Source organism: Haliotis asinina, chromosome 9 (assembly GCF_037392515.1).
Source record: "Haliotis asinina isolate JCU_RB_2024 chromosome 9, JCU_Hal_asi_v2, whole genome shotgun sequence".
Lineage (NCBI taxonomy): Eukaryota > Metazoa > Mollusca > Gastropoda > Lepetellida > Haliotidae > Haliotis > Haliotis asinina.
Window position 1 is genome coordinate 59,977,982 of NC_090288.1, and position 26,117 is coordinate 60,004,098.

At 38.7% G+C, this 26,117-nt stretch overlaps 1 protein-coding gene across 10 annotated transcripts in view; it reads left to right on the top strand.

The window, feature by feature from the left end:
• The window catches only part of LOC137295703 (6-phosphofructo-2-kinase/fructose-2,6-bisphosphatase-like), a 106,862-nt gene that overhangs the window by 47,579 nt on the left and 33,166 nt on the right, over positions 1 to 26,117 (top strand). For 6 of the 10 annotated variants that reach the window (XM_067827207.1, XM_067827200.1, XM_067827204.1 and 3 more), the window contains exons 2-7: positions 13,029 to 13,154; positions 17,708 to 17,804; positions 18,145 to 18,208; positions 20,805 to 20,939; positions 22,871 to 23,054; positions 25,898 to 25,971. In XM_067827207.1, coding sequence (XP_067683308.1) covers positions 13,029 to 13,154; positions 17,708 to 17,804; positions 18,145 to 18,208; positions 20,805 to 20,939; positions 22,871 to 23,054; positions 25,898 to 25,971 — 680 coding nt within the window. Of the gene's footprint in view, positions 1 to 7,396; positions 7,617 to 13,028; positions 13,155 to 17,707; positions 17,805 to 18,144; positions 18,209 to 20,804; positions 20,940 to 22,870; positions 23,055 to 25,897; positions 25,972 to 26,117 lie in introns of those variants that run through there. The other 4 variants (XR_010957593.1, XR_010957594.1, XM_067827201.1 and 1 more) reach the window with 2 other exon arrangements.

Below are 26,117 nucleotides of genomic sequence, written 5' to 3' on the forward strand. Positions count from 1 at the left end.
TCTTGATGGAATATACACAGGTTGTGTTTGCTGTCATCCATTGATTCTGTTGACAGCTATTTGCACCTATTTAAATTATATAGGTAGGACATTAGCATCCTGCCTTGCTTCTTTGAGCTGAAATATGGCCTAGATGAACTCTCTGTCATTGTAATGACTCACTTAAGGATAATGCTTTGTTCAACCAACCAACTGCATTGACCCTATCAGATAGGTCTGATAAAGATCCTCCTTATGTTTTTTATGGTCTTTGATTTGTTGTGGCATGTCAGAAATTATATTTACTCACTGAATGTTTTAAGTAGGATACAGATATTAACATGCCCCTCGGCCATCTGTCTGGTATTTTGAGTTTCCAGATCAAAATTCTCAAACGTCTTGAATCTTCCTAAGTAAATCAATCTCATAATGAACTGGGCCTAATCAAGAGCAGCTATCTCAGACTGGTTGCTGTTTTCTGTTGTTTTTCCCCTATGAGCACCAGCATGATATCCCAGAAATCATGATGGATGTATCCTTACAGTCACAATATAAGTAGATCAATCTCATAATGAACTGGGCCTAATCAAGAGCAGCTATCTCAGACTGGTTGCTGTTTTCTGTTGTTTTTCCCCTATGAGCACCAGCATGATATCCCAGAAATCATGATGGGTGTATCCTTACAGTCACAATATAAGTAGATCAATCTCATAATGAACTGGGCCTAATCAAGAGCAGCTATCTCAGACTGGTTGCTGTTTTCTGTTGTTTTTCCCCTATGAGCACCAGCATGATATCCCAGAAATCATGATGGGTGTATCCTTACAGTCACAATATAAGTAGATCAATCTCATAATGAACTGGGCCTGATCAAGAGCAGCTATCCCAGACTGGTTGCTGTTTTTTGTTGTTTTTCCCCTATGAGCACCAGCATGATATCCCAGAAATCATGATGGGTGTATCCTTACGGTCACAATATAAGTAGATCAATCTCATAATGAACTGGGCCTAATCAAGAGCAGCTATCTCAGACTGGTTGCTGTTTTCTGTTGTTTTTCCCCTATGAGCACCAGCATGATATCCCAGAAATCATGATGGGTGTATCCTTACAGTCACAATATAAGTAGATCAATCTCATAATGAACTGGGCCTAATCAAGAGCAGCTATCCCAGACTGGTTGCTGTTTTTTGTTGTTTTTCCCCTATGAGCACCAGCATGATATCCCAGAAATCATGATGGGTGTATCCTTACAGTCACAATATAAGTAGATCAATCTCATAATGAACTGGGCCTGATCAAGAGCAGCTATCTCAGACTGGTTGCTGTTTTTTGTTGTTTTTCCCCTATGAGCACCAGCATGATATCCCAGAAATCATGATGGGTGTATCCTTACAGTCACAATATAAGTAGATCAATCTCATAATGAACTGGGCCTGATCAAGAGCAGCTATCCCAGACTGGTTGCTGTTTTTTGTTGTTTTTCCCCTATGAGCACCAGCATGATATCCCAGAAATCATGATGGGTGTATCCTTACAGTCACAATATAAGTAGATCAATCTCATAATGAACTGGGCCTGATCAAGAGCAGCTATCCCAGACTGGTTGCTGTTTTCTGTTGTTTTTCCCCTATGAGCACCAGCATGATATCCCAGAAATCATGATGGGTGTATCCTTACAGTCACAATATAAGTAGATCAATCTCATAATGAACTGGGCCTAATCAAGAGCAGCTATCCCAGACTGGTTGCTGTTTTCTGTTGTTTTTCCCCTATGAGCACCAGCATGATATCCCAGAAATCATGATGGGTGTATCCTTACAGTCACAATATAAGTAGATCAATCTCATAATGAACTGGGCCTAATCAAGAGCAGCTATCCCAGACTGGTTGCTGTTTTCTGTTGTTTTTCCCCTATGAGCACCAGCATGATATCCCAGAAATCATGATGGGTGTATCCTTACAGTCACAATATAAGTAGATCAATCTCATAATGAACTGGGCCTAATCAAGAGCAGCTATCCCAGACTGGTTGCTGTTTTCTGTTGTTTTTCCCCTATGAGCACCAGCATGATATCCCAGAAATCATGATGGGTGTATCCTTACAGTCACAATATAAGTAGATCAATCTCATAATGAACTGGGCCTAATCAAGAGCAGCTATCCCAGACTGGTTGCTGTTTTTTGTTGTTTTTCCCCTATGAGCACCAGCATGATATCCCAGAAATCATGATGGGTGTATCCTTACAGTCACAATATAAGTAGATCAATCTCATAATGAACTGGGCCTGATCAAGAGCAGCTATCCCAGACTGGTTGCTGTTTTTTGTTGTTTTTCCCCTATGAGCACCAGCATGATATCCCAGAAATCATGATGGGTGTATCCTTACAGTCACAATATAAGTAGATCAATCTCATAATGAACTGGGCCTGATCAAGAGCAGCTATCCCAGACTGGTTGCTGTGTTTTGTTGTTTTTCCCCTATGAGCACCAGCATGATATCCCAGAAATCATGATGGGTGTATCCTTACAGTCACAATATAAGTAGATCAATCTCATAATGAACTGGGCCTAATCAAGAGCAGCTATCCCAGACTGGTTGCTGTGTTTTGTTGTTTTTCCCCTATGAGCACCAGCATGATATCCCAGAAATCATGATGGGTGTATCCTTACAGTCACAATATAAGTAGATCAATCTCATAATGAACTGGGCCTGATCAAGAGCAGCTATCCCAGACTGGTTGCTGTTTTCTGTTGTTTTTCCCCTATGAGCACCAGCATGATATCCCAGAAATCATGATGGGTGTATCCTTACAGTCACAATATAAGTAGATCAATCTCATAATGAACTGGGCCTGATCAAGAGCAGCTATCCCAGACTGGTTGCTGTTTTCTGTTGTTTTTCCCCTATGAGCACCAGCATGATATCCCAGAAATCATGATGGGTGTATCCTTACAGTCACAATATAAGTAGATCAATCTCATAATGAACTGGGCCTAATCAAGAGCAGCTATCCCAGACTGGTTGCTGTTTTCTGTTGTTTTTCCCCTATGAGCACCAGCATGATATCCCAGAAATCATGATGGGTGTATCCTTACAGTCACAATATAAGTAGATCAATCTCATAATGAACTGGGCCTAATCAAGAGCAGCTATCCCAGACTGGTTGCTGTTTTCTGTTGTTTTTCCCCTATGAGCACCAGCATGATATCCCAGAAATCATGATGGGTGTATCCTTACAGTCACAATATAAGTAGATCAATCTCATAATGAACTGGGCCTAATCAAGAGCAGCTATCCCAGACTGGTTGCTGTTTTTTGTTGTTTTTCCCCTATGAGCACCAGCATGATATCCCTGAAATCATGATGGGTGTATCCTTACAGTCACAATATAAGTAGATCAATCTCATAATGAACTGGGCCTGATCAAGAGCAGCTATCCCAGACTGGTTGCTGTTTTTTGTTGTTTTTCCCCTATGAGCACCAGCATGATATCCCAGAAATCATGATGGGTGTATCCTTACAGTCACAATATAAGTAGATCAATCTCATAATGAACTGGGCCTAATCAAGAGCAGCTATCCCAGACTGGTTGCTGTGTTTTGTTGTTTTTCCCCTATGAGCACCAGCATGATATCCCAGAAATCATGATGGGTGTATCCTTACAGTCACAATATAAGTAGATCAATCTCATAATGAACTGGGCCTAATCAAGAGCAGCTATCCCAGACTGGTTGCTGTTTTCTGTTGTTTTTCCCCTATGAGCACCAGCATGATATCCCAGAAATCATGATGGGTGTATCCTTACAGTCACAATATAAGTAGATCAATCTCATAATGAACTGGGCCTAATCAAGAGCAGCTATCCCAGACTGGTTGCTGTTTTCTGTTGTTTTTCCCCTATGAGCACCAGCATGATATCCCAGAAATCATGATGGGTGTATCCTTACAGTCACAATATAAGTAGATCAATCTCATAATGAACTGGGCCTGATCAAGAGCAGCTATCCCAGACTGGTTGCTGTGTTTTGTTGTTTTTCCCCTATGAGCACCAGCATGATATCCCAGAAATCATGATGGGTGTATCCTTACAGTCACAATATAAGTAGATCAATCTCATAATGAACTGGGCCTAATCAAGAGCAGCTATCCCAGACTGGTTGCTGTTTTTTGTTGTTTTTCCCCTATGAGCACCAGCATGATATCCCAGAAATCATGATTGGTGTATCCTTACAGTCACAATATAAGTAGATCAATCTCATAATGAACTGGGCCTAATCAAGAGCAGCTATCTCAGACTGGTTGCTGTTTTTTGTTGTTTTTCCCCTATGAGCACCAGCATGATATCCCAGAAATCATGATGGGTGTATCCTTACGGTCACAGTTTTATCTTGGAATTAATCGGAAATATATGGTCACCTTTTAACCCCTTAATATTTCCACCTTCATTGTTATGATAACAAATTGATACGTTTTTAGTTTAACTTCATTTCATTGGTAAGAAAATGTCAGAATATATATTTAAATTGTATGTAGCATTATAACTCATGATAGTTTCAGAACTGGTCATGTGACTTTGTTGCAGGTTTTTGACATTCATGTATAGTCTCATTGGTCACCCAAATGGTCGATAGGTGGTTGTTCAACACCGCACTCAGCAATATTACAGACATATGGTGCCGATCTGTATATAATCGATTCTGAACTGGAAAGTCCAGTGATCAACATCATGAGCATCTATCGAAAAAATTGAGACACAAGGATGTGTCAATCAAGTGTTGCTAAAGGCCAATTCTAACCCAGATCTTCACAGTTCAAAGCTTAGGGATCATATATCTAGGTACACACAGACCAATGATATCACACCTTCTGGGAAAATCCAGTAGCACGAAAGCTGGTGCAGGAATGAATAGTTGGTCAATCGACCAATCTCGCTTGAGTCGGTGATTATCGATGACATCAGGAGTCTAATCAATATTAACAAAAATTTAGAAATTTTGTTTCTATGAAGCTAATTGTTATATTTGGAAAATCAAGACCTGTAGAACTGATGCATTTCCCCCACCCCCCACCCCCATGACAACACTGTAAATAGCATACTTTTGTTCACTCATGCTTGTCTTGACAAGAAGTATCCTGAATCATGCTGATCGTGTTTTTACCTGATGTCTTACCATACGTAAATGTTTCAATTGCTAACAAACGATAAATCAATTTACCTAACTTGATACTTTGTACTTCCTCCTTCTTGCTAAGGTGGTGGCCTGTAGAAAAAGTTTCTTTTAACCAGTTATGTTAAATCTACTGTTAGCTGACACCATATAGGGCTTTCACTCCTGCTGGATGCCAAGACTTCATGCAGGGGAGGCTAGTGCATGTCTTATTTTAGGATGTTGTATTCACATCCCGAGTGAAAGAAGTTGATGAACATGAGGAATTCAGAAATGACCTATTTGCTGAACCATGAACCTGATGACTTTCCTCAGCTATCCTACCATCCATTACCTGGTGTATCTCACTCTCTTGAAGTACAGATGCTTTTATCATGTTGTATACCTCTTTGACCCTGGTAAATGTTTGTTATGCACGATCTGCTACAGACAAAAAAATATTTAACATACCTGAATCAGTTCTTAAGCAACATGTTCATTGATAGATACATATTTATGCACAGTACTCATACACATTGCAACCATTGTGCTGAAATTCTGATAGCTGATAAAAATTTGATGTTTTTTGGGTCACATGCTATTAGCTCAAAGTTTCCTTGCCCTTCATGTAGAAGGAAATAATATATGTTTGAGAGTTTATATAGTATCTAAATGGGCTTTTAGTTTCTGTCTCCAGTCACAGGTGCTTGTTACTGAATGCAAATAAATAAAAAGCATCAAGGTATTTATTGTCTTGTGCAAGTTATCATGGTTAGTTTCGGCTAGTAGTAGTGACCATATATGTATATTGATGCTTTTTGTGTGTGTTAAAATCCCCATATTTCCAGATGGCAACACAGTCACCAGATCCCTGAAAGTAACTGGGAAAAAAAAATATGCGATGAAAAAAAGCCCGCGAAATCAGAGTTCAAATGGTTCTCTAATTTTCCCCCAGCAATGGGGGGAAAAGTGGTTACAACAGCTGTGCTGCACCACACTGGGGGAAAAAGTAGTTTCAACAGCTATGCTGCACTGTGCTCATAACGTAGTGAATTAGGTTCATAGAACTTGAAACAGTATGCCTGCCATGAGTATTAGGTCATTAGCAGTAGTCTAATCTTGGTTGTGTACACACACAAGTAAATAATAATCGTTACATTACAAAAAAAAATATTGATTGTGATAAACAGACCCAGTTACAGAGAAAATTCAGTGTTAGGTTTATTGATGCCTATGTGTCTGCTGCCTGCTTGCTAATGACACTATGCACTACACAGCTTCAATCATTGACCACATGCAATTTGAAATTAACACGTATGGGGCTTATAAGTCATAAACAAAGAGCCAGCTAACCATATGGGCACATGAACCAGTGGCCAATGAAAAGGCTCCATTACACTTGAATGCACACCTAGCAGCTCTGACTGGGTTCGGTATTGCAGCTGCTTTGTTTTGAGGGAGGTAAACCAAAGTATAGCACTTTTGGTTTGCAATTATTATTATAATGTTGTTTATTATTCTTTTTCTTAATCACAAGTGCATTTTATATGTCATCAATAAGTGGTATTTCTGTTTCAATTATGTTTGAATTTTTGGTTCCTTGTGACCTTTAATATGTAAACATTGTTTGGGTACTCCTAATGCCACAAAATTGTTTAGATTGTAACACTGGTTTTTGCATTATCAAATGGGTACTCATAGATATTTATATATTTTATTATGTTGTTATTATAAATTCCAAACAGATGAGATTGATCATTTGTCTCATGACTGATAACACTCAAATATAAACACTCAGATAGTGGTTTGTATTTTGTGTTTAACTCCAGGATCATTATTTAGTCACAGGAATCATTATTTTTGTTTGGCAGTAAACATTTCAAAACAACTGTTGAGGCTAACAACATTCTTTGGCAAGAGTAACTGCCTTCCATGGTGCGCTTTGCTTGTGAGCATATGCTAGACTTCATACTGCTGCAGTGGAATTTCTGTTTTTGCCTAATGTCTTAACCACAGACGTTATAGGCACGTAAAGCTGCTAGAGAGAAGGGCTAGTTGTTTGTGTGGCAGCCAACACACATGACTGGTTGTCATATAGGGTACTTCTCAATATGCACAAATCCATAGCGCGTCCCTTTTCATATTGCCAAGCCCATTGTATTTCTGCTTCAGTGCAGGCGTGGGTGATAATGATTATTCCATTACCTAGCAGCTGCCTGACCCCCCTATGTAGAGTGAATGAACTGCCCTAACATTCAGTTGGCCTTGTGCTGCTGGAGCAAGGTCAGTGCAGTACATGTTTACAGCAGTCAGCTGAGTTGTGACTAGTTCATAGAAGTACTTGCTTTATCAAGACATGTAAGTTCACCAGTGTTGGACAACATCCCTCAGAGAAAGTGCCCCTAGCTTAGCTGTTACTGTCAGCATGTTGAAGTAGAACCAAGATGAGCAAAGCGTGGTGTGCTGACCCTGGTCGCTGGGGCACAGGTAAGCTAAGTTGCTTTACTCTTACATCAATGTTGCAAGGTCCTGTATAGTGTAAAACTGCTTTGTCATAGTCAAGAAATATTATCTGCCTCTATGCAGTACTTTATCTATGATGCCTCCATGTCCTGAATAGATTATTAACTTTGGAAAAGACGTAATTTGTTCTTAATACTGGATTTCCTTGAAAGTTTAAAATTTCATGTTTTAGGGATATGTCAACATTTCAAGCCAAAATTGCAAAATTAAACATGGCTGATTCTCCTCATTTATTGACTCTGTTTTCCGTAAAATGCAAGTCACCTCTGTAAAGAAATAACATGACTTGGCAAGTTTTTATTCCAATTTAGGAATTGTTATGGACATTTGCCCCTTTGTCCAAATATGGGCCTCCGTGCAAGTATAAATGAATCCGTGATATGGTGAAAAAGTCATTTCTATTCCCGTATCTACTCGCATGTCTGCGCCACATGCCATTAACACATGCGAACATGTAAAGATGTTAGTTTTTCTGCTCAAGTTGCGTGAAGGATGTTCAGAATAGGCAGTATCGTAATCATGATATGGGCCCATGCACAGTGTTCCTATTGGAAGATAATCATATCCTTATCACATTAGATTATGCTTCCGATAATTACGTGCGAGTTGATATCACACCATGTAAGGCATCAGAATTCACAGCACTCATCAGCAGTGAAAATCCCCATGTTCTTACAAAAATATATGATTTGCAATTCTCTGTGGCTATTTATGGAGAAGAATGTAGGCAGTTGTATGTGTAATATTGAAGGTTTAAAATGTGTTGTATGTGATCAATTTCAAGTAGGCCTATATACATATTCCCTAGGAATAGTTGAAATTTGACAAAAGATCATTCAATGTAAATGTTCCTATTTCAGTTTGATGCAAGTAAGTGTTTTCCTCGGGTTAATTGTTGCCATACTCAGCTGTGCATCTATACTGTAGACATGTATTGTTACGTGGTGGTGATGTATCAAATTTAATGTTGTGCATGAAGTATGCATCACTGATTATCTGCAGCACCTGAATAAGAGTAGGAACTACATCACAAGTTAACACTGACCTGTATATGTGGGTGTCTGTGCACTTGCAGTGTGCATGCATGTGTCTGAACAGGTGTTACATCCACAAGACCACAGGGACAACACATGAAGTCATGTCCAGATTCCCAAGGCTCAAGGTTCAGTTGGGAAGAATCCTACCATATCTGAAGAGTATGTTAGTGGTTGAAATAATTCTAAATTAGGAAGTCATTGACTCAGTTGCTTTTGGACACGTAGAAGGAACTAGAATTCCAAGCAGTGTATGTGACTCTGAACCATCTAAGCAACAGGCCAAGATCTATATCATCCAGCCATGTCGTCTCATCATCTCATATTTGACGAGTCATAGCAGTTTAGAAGTGATGTGTGCCTACCTTGTGTGTTGTTACCTTCTAAGTGACACTTGATCAGGTATGCTTAAAATTGAAACCAACATCATAGTTACAGATGATGGGTTAGAAGGTCTACTATCAGCACTTGGAGAATGGTAGTGGAAGTACTGAACTGTGTATTTGTTGTGGTTTCTTACGGAAGCCGTTTCTGATGCTGGTCAAGCCATGACTGCTTTAACAGTCATTTACAGGGAAATGACAAATCTCTCTGCTAGTACAATCAGCTGATAATGGCTGAATCAATATACATGTTGAGTCTGATCAATATGAGGTTGGCGAGATTGTGGCTTAAAGGGGGTTATACTCACGATATTTGGCAGTCCATTCAGGTCTGATCTCAATCACTGAAGATGTAGTATGTATGCAGAGTTTAGCTCTGTTAGTCTAGAATTGAGTGAATAGCCTGGTTAGACATCAGTAATGCTGACAGAAAATGTAATCTATTTGTGAGCATTCTTTCTCAAGCACGACATGAGAAAATATGTTACAAGGGCTCTCTGAACATCAGAGTAATAATGTTTACATCAGGTGTACTACCACTTTGAACAGGATAGCACTGTGTATAAGTATCACACAAAGCTAAGAGCTTGATGCAGGGTAGGTTTTGGACAATGTTACTTTGGTGCAACCCAGATTTGAAAGTTGTGCAACTGTGCGTCCTCAGTTTGATTTATTAACAACAGATGTTGCTGTCTGCCTTTGAGCATCATTAGCATAATCTGCCACCTAGACACTTCACCAAAATAACTGTATAGATGAGTTGAGTTTGTCACTACCTCAAATGAACATGGACTGTTTATCTTCACTGTGCACCACTACTTTTTCTGAAGTATCTTTGGATGGTATCGGGTAGAGCCTGGTTTGGGTCACATCATGAATCTGAAATTAGATGTGCAGTGTTGTGTAGTATACTTCCTTGAAGGCAAAGCAGTGTCATAGTTTCAGCCTGCAGAGAATTAGGTTTAGTTTCTGTGTTATTCCTGAAATCTGAGGCATCACACAGACCTGACAGATGGAGAAAGTAGGGTTCTTGTTGTATTAGGCTGTTTGGTTAAAGTACCAATGTGTACATGTCTTACACCCTTTCAAACGTCAACCAGTCTGCTTTCAACAGATGTTTGTTCAGAAAACTGTGAATACTGAGCATATAAATGTAATATTAAATTTAGGTGTCCTGTATGATTTCCTGTGGCAAGTTTGTGTCTAAATTATATCCCTACAAATCAACAATACTGTATCTGCATTACTACCAGAGTTGACAGCCTGTGGAAAGCAATTGTCAGCATTTTTATGTGTTTTCAATAAGTACATATAATTTTCCTCCATGACTTTCCTCATGTTCCATGGTGTTGGTCATGGTGTTATCTCACCCAGTATTTAACCACAAGCTCTTGCATACTGAATGGATATTTTTTGCTTCCTCAACCCCCCTTGCATATATTTCCAAACCTCCCTGCATGTACTTGCATATCTCCCTACAAAAACTTGCACACTTTCCTACATAATCTTGCACATCTCCCTTCATGTACTTGTAAACCTTCCGGCATAAACTTGCAAACCTCTCTGCATGTATCTACACACCGTGCATATACTTGCAAACTTCCCTGCATGTAACGTGCATATCTCCCGACAAAAACGTTCACACCTCCCTACATAAACCTGCACATCTGCATATCCTTGCAGACCTCACAGGATATACTTTAATGCCTTCCTACATATACTTGCATACCTTACAGCATGTAGTTGAATACCTTCCTTCATATACTTGAATACCTCACAGCTTATACTTGAAAACCTTTCTGCATATACTTGCACACCTCCCTACACAAACTTGCACACCGCCCTGCATATATGTTTTGGAACTTTAGATATTATAGTTACCATGTGTGCATCTTACAAGGAAGTCAATGCTTGAACTACATTTATCTTAGCAGTGTGAAAATAGTCCTTCCAGTTGTTTATTCTGGTTTCTTAACAACCGGTCTGGTCAAGGGTCTGTATGACCTGCCATGCATACCAAGCGGAGGGACGAATTACACCGGGGAGGCATCATTACTTACCTGCATAATATGCAACTTCCGATTATTGACAGTTTCCATCAGTAAGGTTGCTATTTAACAAGAATGCCTGTGAACCTAGTGAATGTGTTGTTGGATGTGACTAATGTGTACAAGATAGTAGAGGAGTTGATGGCAACATCAGTATTGATACAGGACCATCAACATGTCGATACAGCAGCTGTGAATATGTTTTTCATGTGTATTGCTGTGGCATGTGGTTGTGTTTCACTGACAGCCGCAGTAGTAAACTGATATGTTGAGAGGGAGAAACATTAGAGTGTCAAATGCAGCCACTGCAAACATGAATTACTATGTCCCAACTGGGTCAGATACAGTCACTTGTAAACCAATGCTGGTTCAGCAGGTGAAGTTTGGTGCTGGTTCAAATACATTGATTCCAAAGTTCTTCTCTGATAGTATTTTAACATAGTCACCCCCTTGAATATATAACATTTTTGCTGCTGCATGGACATTAGACTTATGCAGAATTTCAGAGACTATGTGTTGGTTAGGATGAGTGGCTAAGTTTCATGACAGAAAGACAGGTAAGTCTGGCCACAGGCAAACTGAGGCGCAAATGAAGTTGCGCAGTAGAGAGAATATTACCAGTCTTCTTATATGTGAGCGAAGTGAGCAAAAAGTTGGCCGCATACTTCCCTCACTTCGGTTTGAAAAATATTTTTCATGTTAGAATAACATATCGCCACCATCAAAGATTTATGATCCAAATCTGTGTTCCACAGGAAATATCGCTTGTGTGAGCTCAGACTGTGTCTTTAGGAGATACCGTTTTGACTGTAGATTTTCTACAATGCCGTGACACTGCTGTGACGTGATTAAGTTGATGACGTCACTATGCTATGACATTGTTGCATGGAAAATCTAATGTTAGTACTTTGTTCAGAGAAACATAATGAAGATTGATTTTCACTAATAAACAGAATCCCACCCTCATATGTACTGATATCAATTACATGAATTCTCATTGATAAAGGGGGGAAAAAAATTTCCTCGGCAAGCCTCAGATATTTGTTACTTATGTTGATATTTCTGTTATCAGTAGGCACTTGTGTGAGATTCTCTGTACTCCCATTTCCTCACTGGTTTGTTATCTTTTATAGTTTTGTTACTGATCTTGATGAAATTATTAATGGCATTCACCCTGTATGTGAAATCTGCCACAACTATTATGTGCAGAACAACTTCCTCATTTTACAGCAGGATTATGCTTAAAAATGCCATTAATGTTTTCTTTCCTATTATTTTTCTGGTTAGTTTTCGTCAGCTTAACAGATATCAATCCTTCCCCAAGTTCCATAGGTGAAAGGGAGAGCAAGACATGTATCAATGGTTCGTGTTAGAAATAGTGTTGCCAAGATAATCCTAGTGTGTCCGTGGTATAGAGGACAAAGCATCGGACCAGATAGCAGAACTGGTTGGCACAAGTGATGTACTAAGCTGTATGACTATTAGAGGTGTGACAATACAGAAAATTCATGATAAGATACGTATCGCAATATCTGGGAATATGATACGATTCGATTCATGATATGTTATCTTTAGTTATTTTCTTTAAAAACGTATATTCTGATAACAAGTAATAGTGTAAACGTTTACATAACCCTCAGTTTCTTATGAAAATTAACAATTTCAAGGTCAACAATACATATCACGATACTAAAAAAGTATCAATACATTTATTGTCCGATAACATATCGTAATTATTGATACTACGATATAACGTCACAGCTCTAAGGACTATATTGTGTAGTTTGATACACCTGCAGGAGTGATGTACTAGGCTGTATGACTGTATCACGTAGTTTGGTACAGCAGTATGTGTGATGTACCAAGCAGTATTCTGTGATGAAGTACTAAGATTCCGCTTTATTTTTGCAGCATCATGCCCCCATGTTGTCCAGGCTCCCACGGTTATTGCCATGGTCGGACTGCCGGCCAGAGGGAAGACTTACATCTCCAAGAAACTGACACGCTACCTGAACTGGATTGGAGTCAGTACAAAAGGTAAGGGGTATATTGTGTGTGAAGTGACCAGGGTTGAGGTGGAGTGTTGATGTGAATCGGGAGAGTGTACATAGAGTTTTCGTGTATTAAGCTTATTCAGAGTCAGAGATCACAAAGAGTGGGATTTTCACATTGATCGCGAGGGATGTAGGAATCACAAGCCTTCTCTGATGAAACTGACACATATCCTTGTCAGCCATCTTTGCTTATGTAGGGAGAATCAGTTAATGATTCTGATGGCCAATTCAGAGTGTGTCCACAAAAACAGACGATGATTCCCCTGCAATAAACAGAGTCCAATTTGGTCAGCTGTAAAGTGGGTGGTCATATGCAGCAATATACAGTCTCAAGACTGGCAGATGTCTGGCCTCAGGGAATGGTTTATTCTTTTCAAGTGGATGTACAGAGTGGATGGCAGTTCCTGTAAGGAGAGTTACAGCGTGTAATTCTGATAACCCTGAACCTCTTCTGTCCCACAAGAGAAGATACAAGTTATGTCAGATTTGATGGGTTCTATAAATGGTGGTTCTCTTGAAGAATAAAAGGCAATAAAGACTGTAAATGCTGATGTTTTCTTGACCTGTTAACTGAAACAGAATATATAGTTTTTGTAGAAACAGTGCCAGCATTTAAGGATCATTCTTTTAGTCCACTTTCAAGATAATTATGCTCATTTGCCCATTATATATTATAAATTTATATTTAAACAGATTTTAAAGACACATTTCAATTTGATTAATGTTAGATAAAACTAACACATTCCCGTGATGTTTGATATGATTATGTATTAGAGGTCCAATCTCCACCGATAGATCAGGAGTCCTTCTGTACTTTAGTCTGGAGCAAAGTTTACTGATACAGTGGTGAAGGTTGTCACATATGAAAGATATAGAGAAGGTCTTTTGATTCATATTTACACCTTGTTCATTGAAACTGGTCACCTGTGCCATTGTGGCACATGACCTCTACTCAATTGGAATATGCCCCTATTCATCTCTATACCCCATGAATTCAGTGGTGTATGACAGAGACAAGTGCAGAGAGAAGTTACCCTTTGGTATTAAATATGTCAATATGAGTCATTATGAGTTATATTTATATTACTCATTGGTATTTTGTTTAAATAAAAACATACTACTTCTACAGGACTCCAGTAGATACTGGATTGTGATTGCTCAGTTACAGTCATTGAAAGGTATATAAGGTTATATACATTTGATTTTCTAATACAGTGTAATTGGGGTTTTACAAATCTCAATAACAAGCTTATGGTAGAATGGAGACAAACCGACTCCGTTGAAAAATCAGAGGTATATAAGAAAATTGTTGTAGGTCTAAATCTATTTTGAAACTGAATGTGTAGCAGTATGTTTAGCTCCTGAGTATCAATTATACTTCTTTGAAGACTAATTGTTATGATGACACTGTCTAATGAGTTTGTGACATTATTAATTAGGGATCATGTGATAATATTTGCGGCACTGAAGTACAGTGATGCCAAAAGGCTTCTTTTGTATAAGAACTTTATTGAACATGATTATTCTTTCCTTTTGGCCAATATATTCAGCTTGTACGAAACATATGAACTCTACACTGACACAAAACATCTTTGTAACTCATGGCCCTGAGTAAGAAAAAAAAAATGAACACTTAGTTTGCCAAGTCTTTTTTATCCACTAGTTACTGGGTAACATCAACTAACATATGTTGGTGACTACATGTAGAGACTGCAACATGAATTCAAGATTATCTTCCATACATGAGGCAGGTTGTGTTTCATAGTGTTATATCTTACACATCAAAGCAAGCTGTTCCCATATTGACATTGCCATAAAGACCAGCTTCATTGTGTACTCATAAGCACAAGTGTATGGCTAAGTGTTTTCTGCATTGCAACAACAGTGTTCTAAACATTGGATCCCACAACCATTTCTATTGCTCGTCAGCTCAGGACAAACTGAGTTCAGAACATTGAATCAATCAGCCATGTCTATGGTTGGTCATCTCAGCACTCAGTGAGTTCTAAACATTGAATCCATCAGCCGTGTCTGTGGCTTGTCAATTCAGGACCAGCTGAGTTCTAGACATTAGATCCGTCAGCCATGTCTGTTGCTCATCACCTCAGCACCACCTGTGTTCTAGACATTGAATCTGTCAGCCATGTCTATGGCTTAGCAGCTCTGGACCAAGCTCTAGACATTGGTTCCATCAGCCTTTCCTGTGACTTATCTGCTCAGCAGCAGCTGAGTCCTAGACATTGGATCTGTCAGCTGTGTCTGTGGCTTATCCACTCAGCACCAGCTGTGTTCTATGCATTAGATTTGTCAGCCATGTCTGTGCTTTGTGACCAGCTGAGTTCTACACATGGATCCATCAGCCTTTCTTGTGACTTGACATCTCAGTGCAAATTAAGTGCTACACATGGATCCATCAGGCATTTCTGTGGCTTCACATTTAAGGCCATATTGTGTGCTACACATGGATCCATCAGCCGTTTCTGTGGCTTGTCATTTCAGGGCAAATTTTGTGCTATCATGGATCCATCAGCCGTTTCTGTGGCTTGTCATTTCAGGGCAAATTTTGTGCTAGACATGGATCCATCAGCTGTTTCTGTGGCTTGTCATTTCAGGGCAAATTTTGTGCTAGACATGGATCCATCAGCTGTTTCTGTGGCTTGTCATTTCAGGGCAAATTTTGTGCTAGACATGGATCCATCAGCTGTTTCTGTGGCTTGTCATTTCAGGGCAAATTTTGTGCTAGACATGGATCCATCAGCTGTTTCTGTGGCTTGTCATTTCAGAGCCATATCTATACATCTGAGTCATCAGCCATGTTTATGACTAGTTCACTCAGCCAACTGAGTTCTATTCATCTGTGTCACTAGCCATGTCTGTGGCTGATCCACTCACAGCCAACTGAGTTCTATACATCTGAATCAGCAGTCGTGACCATTATGAATTTGGGAATTGTGTTCAGTCTAGGACATATCAGACCAATAATGACTGACTGTTGTTAGGTTTCCCAGGGCTTGCTGTATAGCCTACATAATAGATCTATTGTCTAATCATCAGAACTAATGTCCTTAACAGATGTAGAGGCTGTTTACTTGTGTTGATGACTGCAATGTTGTCTGACAGGCATGTCTAGTCTAAGTACACAGAGAGTAGGCACCAGTGATCATCTAAAGAATGCGTGAAAAGAACCTATGCTACTATTGAAAACCAGTGAATCTGCCTTTGAATTTAATACAGAGCTATCAGTTTGTGAAATGTCACCTTGTCAGGAGGATATTGTTCATAATGAACCTGGCCAAAACAGCTGGTTAAGTGCTTATACTTTTTGTGGGGTTTATATCTCTGTTTTATAACATGTCCTGTAAAGACAAACAATTATGATCTCTCCCTTTTTAAATCATGTATATATGCAATGGTTCAAAAGTGGCTGCTTGAACGATGATGGTGTAAGAGTTTGGTGGAGGTGTACAGGTGCTGCTGCTGCTGCTGCCAAGTGATGACTGATGTAAGGGTTGTGAGGGAGGTGATGCTATTCCTAGCCTGGGTTTACTGATACTGTGGATACACCATTTTGGTTTTAGTGTATTTTTAGCCCAGCACAGAGCAGCCACACCTGGAGCCACTCTGAACGTTCAAAGCTGGAAAATTAAGCAGTTACACCTTGGTCATTATTATCTTCTGTCTAATGGTTTCAAGAATATGATCCTCAGATTTTAGAGCTCAAGACCCCCACCTCATTTTCCTCTTTGCATTCATACCCATTCTCATCTCTAATAATATGTAGCAGGAAAAACTGAGGGACTCTAGGCTTTACTTTTGACACTTCCTTTGTAATGTGTCAGGTAGCATGACATGTACCCAAAGTCTGGAGCTTGAGAAATATACACCCACATGTAGCTAGCTGCAAGTTGTTAAGCATGTAAGAACTTTAAACATCCTGTTTCACAAATAACACAATACTCATCAATCTCATCAGAAGTAACATAGCAAGCCATAAGGTTCTTCTGTCTCATCCAAAGTCATAACAAAGGCCATAAGGCTCTTCAGTCTCATCAAGAGTAACATAACAGGCCATAAGACTCCCTGTCTCATCAAAAGTAAGAACACAGGTTCCTTTACACTACAGTTCTCACCATGAGTAGACACAGCCATTTGTAAGACTGAATGAAGGTCCATTAATAAGCACAACTGTCTCATTAAGACCTCAAGGTCCAGATATGCTAGAATCTTATTATTACAGATGGACCTTTCTCCATGCTCTAAGAGATATTAGAATATATGAACCTTGAGTTACTTTGTCAGACAGTTGTACATATGGGTACTAATATGATTATTATAATAGAACACTTAGTTCCTTGTAATACTTGTTCATCATTACAGAAGACTGGTAACATCCTCACAAAGATGCTCAGTCAGTGGAATCTGGGAACATCTGAGAAGTCAGTTTACTGTAGCTATAGACCCAAGTGAACAAATGGTTTATATGAATGCCTTGTCTTCACCATGGGTATTTCCTAGAGTGTTTCTGTTATGTTCCAGTGTTCAATGTAGGCGAGTATCGGCGTGCAGCTACCAACAAATACCGCAGCCATGACTTCTTCCGTCCAGACAACAAAGAGGCTCAGGAGATACGAACGTCAGTAGGAATATCTCACCTACCAACGTTCAAATGTTTCCATTAATCAGCTTAGTCAGTGGTTATCTCTTAGACTCCTAAAACCAGCAGACTTTACAATTTTCAATCAAACAACAATGCTGTTTGTGTTAGGCATTATTTTGTCATTTATTTCTATGAGGCCTTCATGATTTGTTGGCATGACCAGACTGCCTACACATAAGACTTGTTAAACTAATCACCACCTAATGAAAGTTATTACCAACTAATGAGACTAGTTACTTACTTAATTCTACATCACCGACTAACGAGACTAGTTAATTTCAGCAAGTGTAACACATGTACTGATTCCACTCCACAGGAAGTGTGCTTTACTGGCCATGGAAGATGCGTGCAAATTCCTAGAGAATGGGGGAGAGGTTGGGGTGAGTGCACCTTGTGATCTCTTTATTATGGTGTCGATCAGTGCTAATACTGCGTACATAATGACTCAGGAATTGTACTTGTGATGGCCATCAGTGTTAATATTGCATATGCTGTGATTAAGAATGTTTATTTGTGTTGTTCCCAATGTTGGTATTTCAAATTTTGTGATACAGGAATATTAATCATGCTGCATATAACATCACTATTGTATGCCTTGTGATTCTGTGATTTCAAATGTGTCATTACCATATGTCAGTATTACACCAATGAAGATAATGTAATTTAAACTGTAATCTCGTCCAGTGTCAACATTACATAACAGTAGAGATGAATTGTTTATTGTCTCACAGAAAAAAACTTGCATGGGTTTGATAACACTCTGTATCTGAGTTTTGAAGTGAAAGTATGTTTCATGACTAGTGGTACATTATTAATAGTCTCTCATTCAGAGATTCCAGCTCAGAGCTGGTCATCAGTTTCTCGAGCTGAAAAGATGAAATGGCTGATTACACCCGTTGTACACTAGCCTTGTTTGTTGTTGGTCATGCTTCCAGTCACTACATTGTGGACATAGCTGCATAAACATATTACCTTGCTAAACAGTACGAATGACTATGAAACTGCAACATTTTTGTATGAGCAAAATTTAACCTCTACTTCACATGTGCGTTAGGATCGTCACTTTTACATTACATTCACATTACATGCTGGGGGTATATAATCGATGCCCCGTCTGTCCATCCGTCCATCCATAATCATTTTTTTTCCGGAGCAGGACTCAGAAACCGTTCAATGTTTTTTTACCAAACTTGATAGATATAATAACCTGAACCTATGGTTATGCCTTTTGCTATTTACAGATTTTTGGCATTTTTATTTTTTTTTGCTTTTCCATGGAACATTTTGGTGTTAGTCTAATGATTGGGTGGGCTTCGTTTCCTGTGCAGAACTTAAAAACCGTTCAGTATTTTTCTGCAAACTTGGTAGATATATCAATCAGAACCTAAAGTGGTGCTGTTTGCTATGTACAGGTTTTTTGTGATTTATTATTTTCTCGGTTTCATGGAAACGTTTCGGACATAATCTCAAAAGTGAGAGGTGCATTTGGTTTCCGTAGCAGAACTAAAAAAACGTTCAATATTTTTCTGCAAAACTTGGTAGATCTGTCAATCAGAACATAAAGTGATGCCTTTTGCTATGTACAGGTTTTTGTGATTTATTATTTTCTTGGTTTCCATGGAAACGTTTCGGCCTTAGTCACAACTCAAAAACTTTGTAATATCTGTCAATAAAACTTGGTAGATATGTATGGCAGACTCCAACGTGGTGCCTTTTGGCATTTACAGGTTGTTGTGAGTTATTATTTTCTCTGGTTCCATGGACACATTTCGGACATAGTCTCAAAATGGAGGGAGGGGCTTCGTTTCTGGACCAGAACTCAAAAACTGTTTTTCTACAAAACTTGGTAAATATATGAGTCAGAGCCTAAAGTGGTGCCTTTTGCTATGTACAGGTTTTTGTGGTTTATTATTTTCTTGGTTTCCATGGAAGCGTTTTGGACATAGTCTCAAAATTGAAGGATTGGCTTCATTTCTGGAGCTCAACTCGAAAACTATTTGATATCTTTCAACAGATCTTGGCAGATATATGAGGCAGATCTAGAAGTATTGCCTTTTGCTGTTTACAGATATATGACATTTATATTTTTCATAATTTCCATGGAAACGATTCAAACTTAGTTTAAAAAAATCAAGTAACCTTCAGATGATTTGTCTTTTCAAATATGTGGGGGCCAGGGAATATGTAATTTACTGATGACTCTTGTTTCAATTTTTCAAACGCTCGCTAATTGCCTTGCATAGAAAAACTATTATGAATGTCAAAATAGTTGTTGTCAATTTTTCATATGAATGGAAAATGAACTAAATAAGTGTGCTCTCAAGTATGATGATGATAAATGTCAAATTACACAACAGAAAAACTTTAGAAAGGGAATGTAAGCACTCATGTTTTGCCCAAGGTGGAAAATGTCAACATGGGGCCGAAACTACCTCTTCCATGTGTGCATGTGCAAAATCATAGTTGCAGGCATTTTTAAAGGGATTTAAAGTTACTATTTTCAGTGTTTCAGTATTATGTTAATGTTGCAATTTCCACAATTGATGTGGGCTATTCAGCATTTTCTGCTGAGTGGGAAAGTTTTCAAGTTGGTAGACCTGTAGGCTGGACTTGATCCTTTACATGCTACAAAACATTATTTTAATAAGACTTTCTGTGGATTCAAATCACTTTGGACCCATGAAGATTCGGAGTAGATTAGGTCTTCAGCAACCCATGCTTGCCACAAAAGGCAACTATGCTTGTGGTAAGAGGCAACTAACGCCTTGACATGGTTGACACATGTCATTTGTTCCAAACTGCACAGATTGATGCTGATGCTGTTGATCACAGGATTGTCTGGTCCAGACTCGACTTGATTATTTACAGACCGTGGGCATTTAGCTTGAGGATTGCTGAGCCTAGTGTAGAATTAAACTCACTCATTCAAATCACTTTGACTTTTTCCCAACCTCAGAGGTATTTGTGTAATGGCAGGTGGTAGATGCGACCAACACAACACGTGAGAGGAGGAAGATGCTGGTCAACATGTTTACAGTGGAGCATCAGTTCAAGCTGTTCTTTGTGGAGTCCATCTGTGATGATCCCGAAGTGGTGGAGGCCAATATAAAGGTAGGAGGACAGTGGATGGTGCTAGGAAATTTTCCACCTCCCACCTGGACAAATAGAGCCAGCTGTATAAAGCCACTACCATACCTCCTCAGTTGAACACTTGATTTTGAATGATGTGATTATCTTCATTAATATCATAGTGATTCAAGGCTAGGAATAATGGACTTTGGCTGGGAGGGTATATTCCTGGATCAGCTGTTTAGTTGAATAAATATTAGTGTATGAGCTCTGGATTTAAACTGAAGAAAAATGGTGTGTATGTTCAGGTGCTTAAAGCATATATATGTGAGACTCAAAAGCACAACTTTGTAGATTCTGATACCTTTTGGTTTGGACTTACATTAATAAATCCTCAAAATGCAAATTGAACTTTTTAAGTTGAAAAATAACACCATGAAAAAAATCCTGCAAAATCGTGAGTTCAAATGATTCACTTAAAAATGCCATCAGTTGTGAAAAGTGGTAACATCAGTGAATAGGTTTGCGCCACTTAAACTTGGATGCCTATACACACACAAAGAGAACTGAGGGTATCAGCAAATGATCCAGCTAATGAAAGTGTTTGTTACACTTAAGTGCACACTTGCTCTGACTGAGTGCAGTATACATGGTACTTAGATTCGAGGATAGTATACCCAAGTGCAAAATACTGGACTTTTGATTTGCTATTGTACACTTATAATTTTGTTTGTTTGTTTTTCCATAATCTGCAATGTATATTATATCTCGTGGATAAAAATGATAATTGTGTTTTAATTCTGTTTATTTTGTTAGTTGTATCTAATCTTTAATGGAAGGAATTTTTATGAAGGCCCAGGTATTTAGTGGTGGAAATATGGTAAATAGGCTCAGGTATTTAGTGAAGGAAATATGATATATAGACAGTTGTTTAGTGGAGGAAATATGGTAAATAGGCTAAGGTGTATGAATGAAAGAATATTGTATTTAGGCTTAGGTTCTTAATGGAAGAAATATGCTAAATAGGCTCAGGTGTTTAAATGAAAGAATATTGTATGTAGGCCTAGGTTCTTAATGGAGGAAATATGGTAAATAGGCTCAGGTGTTTAACAGAGGAAACAGGCTTGTGTGTTTAATCGAGGAAATATGGTATACAGACTCAAGTGGTTAATGAAGGAAATATGGTGCGTAGGCACTGTGTCTTGGTTTAATAAATATCTTTGTAAATGATGGGTAATCAGGACATTATCGCACACTTTTGGATCCATTCTGAACTCTCTGATAGTGTTTGTTAACTACTGATATTGTAATACTGATGTTGTATTCAAGTTTGTGTGTGGCCACTCTCCTCATGCTACAGGGACACTCTGGCACAAGGCCTGAATCCCTGTTCTGCCAAGAACTATTCTTGTCTTCCAGATCCAAGAGATTAATTGACAAAAGAGATTCAGCCTCACATCTAGAATGACATGGCAAAATATGCTTGTGTACATGCAGTGGTTCAAGCTTGTGTGATGAGATGTTTCTTAGAGTTGGAAACGATGCTTTGTTTGCTTCTTCAGTATCATCTCCCTCATATAAACCCATGTACAGACATTGTGTTTGAAATTTAATGGATGTTTCAAAGGATTGTTGTAGTAGATAATGTCAACATAAAGTGACAGAGAGAGTGCCCATGTTTCCCACAATACTGGTGAACAACTTTGAATTTGATACATTTTATACAAGCACAAAAGTCATGAATTCTGATGTGTGTCAGTTGTATTAGTTGGCCACATGTGGCTCAAAGGGCAACAGTAGTATTCTGTATTTGAATCCTAATATTGATCCTTGGCTGCTTGAACCGATCACAATTGTGTGTGTCTAAACTTTATATCCTTCCCAAAATAAGCTTTAGATCCTTCCCAAAATAAGCTGAACAATGATGATAGCACTGAAAGCTGACATTGTTGGTTGGTACTGACTGTACGCAGGAAGTGAAGGTGTGTAGCCCGGACTACAAAGGGATGGACACCAACGAGGCTGTGAAGGATTTTATGCAGCGTATAGAGCACTACAACGAGACGTACGAGCCCCTTGACTGGAGCCACGACAGAGACTTGTCATTCATACAGATATTCAATCAAGGAGAGAGGTTTCTGGTCAACAAATTAGCAGGTATAGTGGCATTTTACAGTTTATCATGGGAACTCCTGATGTTATTCCATTTCAATGGATAACTTAATGCAGTTAGTGTCTGTGTCCCAGGGCTGGTGGATAGTGTCTGCTAGGAGAGTGGAAGGTGATTGAGAGGCTGGGGTGTCAATCCCCGTCCTGTCACAGTGAAAGATGTTTAAGGAGGACACTTGTTGTTGCTTACTTGTTAAAGGGATAAAACATTGTCATGGTTTGAAGTGTGTCTAATTTTGGTATTCCTAATAAACTGTGTTATGGAATGAGCAATCACTATAGCACTAACATTAGTCCTGACCAGTAAAAGCAGCAGTGCAGGGGTATGCTGCTGTGTCAGTGCAACAACCTTCAACACAGTATTAATCTCCATTTCACCTCACCACTCAAAGATACAGGAAGGAACACTACAGTGCTTCTACAGCACTTTGAGAGCCCAGTTGAGTGTTTCATAGGTCAGTGGGTTTAGGATTATGCAGTGCTTCAATCAGAAATAGATGTGAAACTATAAAGGCTTTCAAAATTTTTCCAAATGCCCAGTTTCTGATTTCTGATTGATAATGTTCTGTGTAACAAGTTAGTCTTTTGTACTCTATCCACTTCTTCAAAAAAAAATGCTGTGTGAAATTCAGTTAACGTATGCATGGCTTTCTTGGGACTCTAGTGTGTACCTCATATTTTATTTTTGTATTTTACTGGGTCTTTTCGTAAGTTTTGAGACATTTGAACTTGGGTACTTTTTGCTGAATTTCTCTTTCGATGATAGTGAGATAGGGGATGAAGTCTATCTACTTCTCCACAGAAACTTCTGCATGTCTTTCATAGGATGTGCTTTTCATAATTTTTTATTCAATTTCTTAATTTTTGTCACTTTTACAGATGTGTGAACATAGTTGAATTTTGTTTTGTACAGACTGTATATTCCATCCAAACTGTCTCATGGAATTCATTTAGATTACACATGCACTTTAGTCATATTCTAATTTTTTATTATGTTTATTTTTCCAATTTTAATGCTGTTTGAACGTTCGCAATTTTGTTGAATTTCTCACTGAATATAGTTTTATGGGAGGTGAAGTCAACAGAATTGATTGAGCTTCTTTGTGTGTTTCATTGGGACTCTAAAGGTGTGCATCTCATATTTTGATTTTGTATCTTATTTATTTTTCCAATTTTAATGTTGGTTGAACTTACATAAATTTTGTTGAATTTCTTTCTGAATATAGTGTTATGGAGGATGAAGTCCATCCACTTCTCCACAAAAGCAGTTTAACAGAATTGATTGAGCTTCTATGTGTGTTTCACTGGGACTCTCTAGGTGTGCATCTCATACCTTGTTCATCCATTTTCGTATTTTTGTCACATCTAAAGATGTTGAACTTTGTTCTGTTCATCCTGTTTGTCCCATACAACAGGGGTGTACTTCACCACTTCTCAAAAACCACAGCACAAAACCTATTTAGCTTACATGTCTTTCGAAGAGACTCTAAAGGTTTGCATGTCATATTTTAATTTCGTATTTGGTCGTTTTTCGTATGTTTAGATAAATGTTGTGGAATTTCTCTCTGATGGTTATGAAATAGGGGATTAAGTCTATCCACTTCCCCGCAAAAAATGCTCAACAGAATTGATTAGCTTATTCATGCATTCATTGGGACACGAGAGGTGTGCATCTCATAGGTGCATGCACGTATATTGAACTTGTTGTGTAGAATTAGTCACCAGAGCACATCCAATGTGGCAAACATTTCCTACAACAATTTTGTCTTGTTTAAGGTAGAATTGTACAATATCATGATAATGTATTGTACTTATTGCGACATGTGTGAATCATTTATGTGTAAACCTTGCTTTGGACCTTTGTCCCCAATCTAATTGCTCATTCATTCTTTCTGAGACAAAAGTTGTGAAATAGCCAAACAGCTTCCATTTTGAGTTTGCTCCACTTTAAGAAATCATGTATGTACTTAAGATTGTCTGGGATACGCAGCGATTGTGCAAGGAAGTAGATATAATATATACCATTAAAGGATATGTGGATAGGAGGATGTTATGGATACATGTCATACATGGACATGGATACGTCATACTTAGTCATATAGTCTATATATATACAAGGGAGGTGGGGATATACATATATTGTCTGATATTTGTACAGAAGGTCATCATGAGACCTCTTCGTAACTTTTGTGTTTTTTACATTTCAATGAGCTTGAACATCAAGGAACATAGGCATGTCAATGTTGTTATGTAAAGAGACTTGCTGTCTTTGATCAGGACAGTTTCATTGTGTTTTGAGGGTTGTGTTAGGGAGCAGGAAGTGAAACGTAACAGGTTGCAGTGACATCCGGTGTCAGGATTCAGCTGGGGTCACCATAGTACAGTGTCTGTGTTCAGATACAGTCACACTCAGTGTATAAGTGTGGTGTCAGTTACTTATCAGCACCCAGATACTTGCATGGTATAGATATTGATGCATGATCGACATAAGATGATTTATTTGGCTTTTGACTCTCAGTGATTGTTCATGTCATTTAAGGGGCGATGGAATAGCGTGGTGGTTAAAGCATTAGTTCATCATGTCAAAGGCCCAGGTTCTATTCCCGACATGGGTACAATACGTGAAGCCCTTTTCTGGTGTTCCCACCATGATATGGCTAACAGCTGGGCAAAACTAATCTCACTCACTCATGTCATTTAATGTCCTATGATATTTCCTTTGTGTTGTTAGTTCATGCAGTTGTTCACTGTGAATATGCTAGTATTACCTGCCTAATGGTTAACACTCTCTCACAGAACAATTCAAACTGTACCAGATATGTTGTTTTCAGGTCATCTACAGAGTAGAGTGGTGTATTACCTAATGAATATTCACGTTCTTCCTCGGACCATCTACCTCACAAGGGTAAGTCAGGAACATCATCTGCTGTCCTGTGGGGATGCAGCTGCGTTCATTGATGCTTATGATGTCAGTCACTTTATTGTCTGGTCCAAACTTAAATATTTGACTGTCTTTTGTGGCACTAAACAATACCAAACAAAGAATGAAGA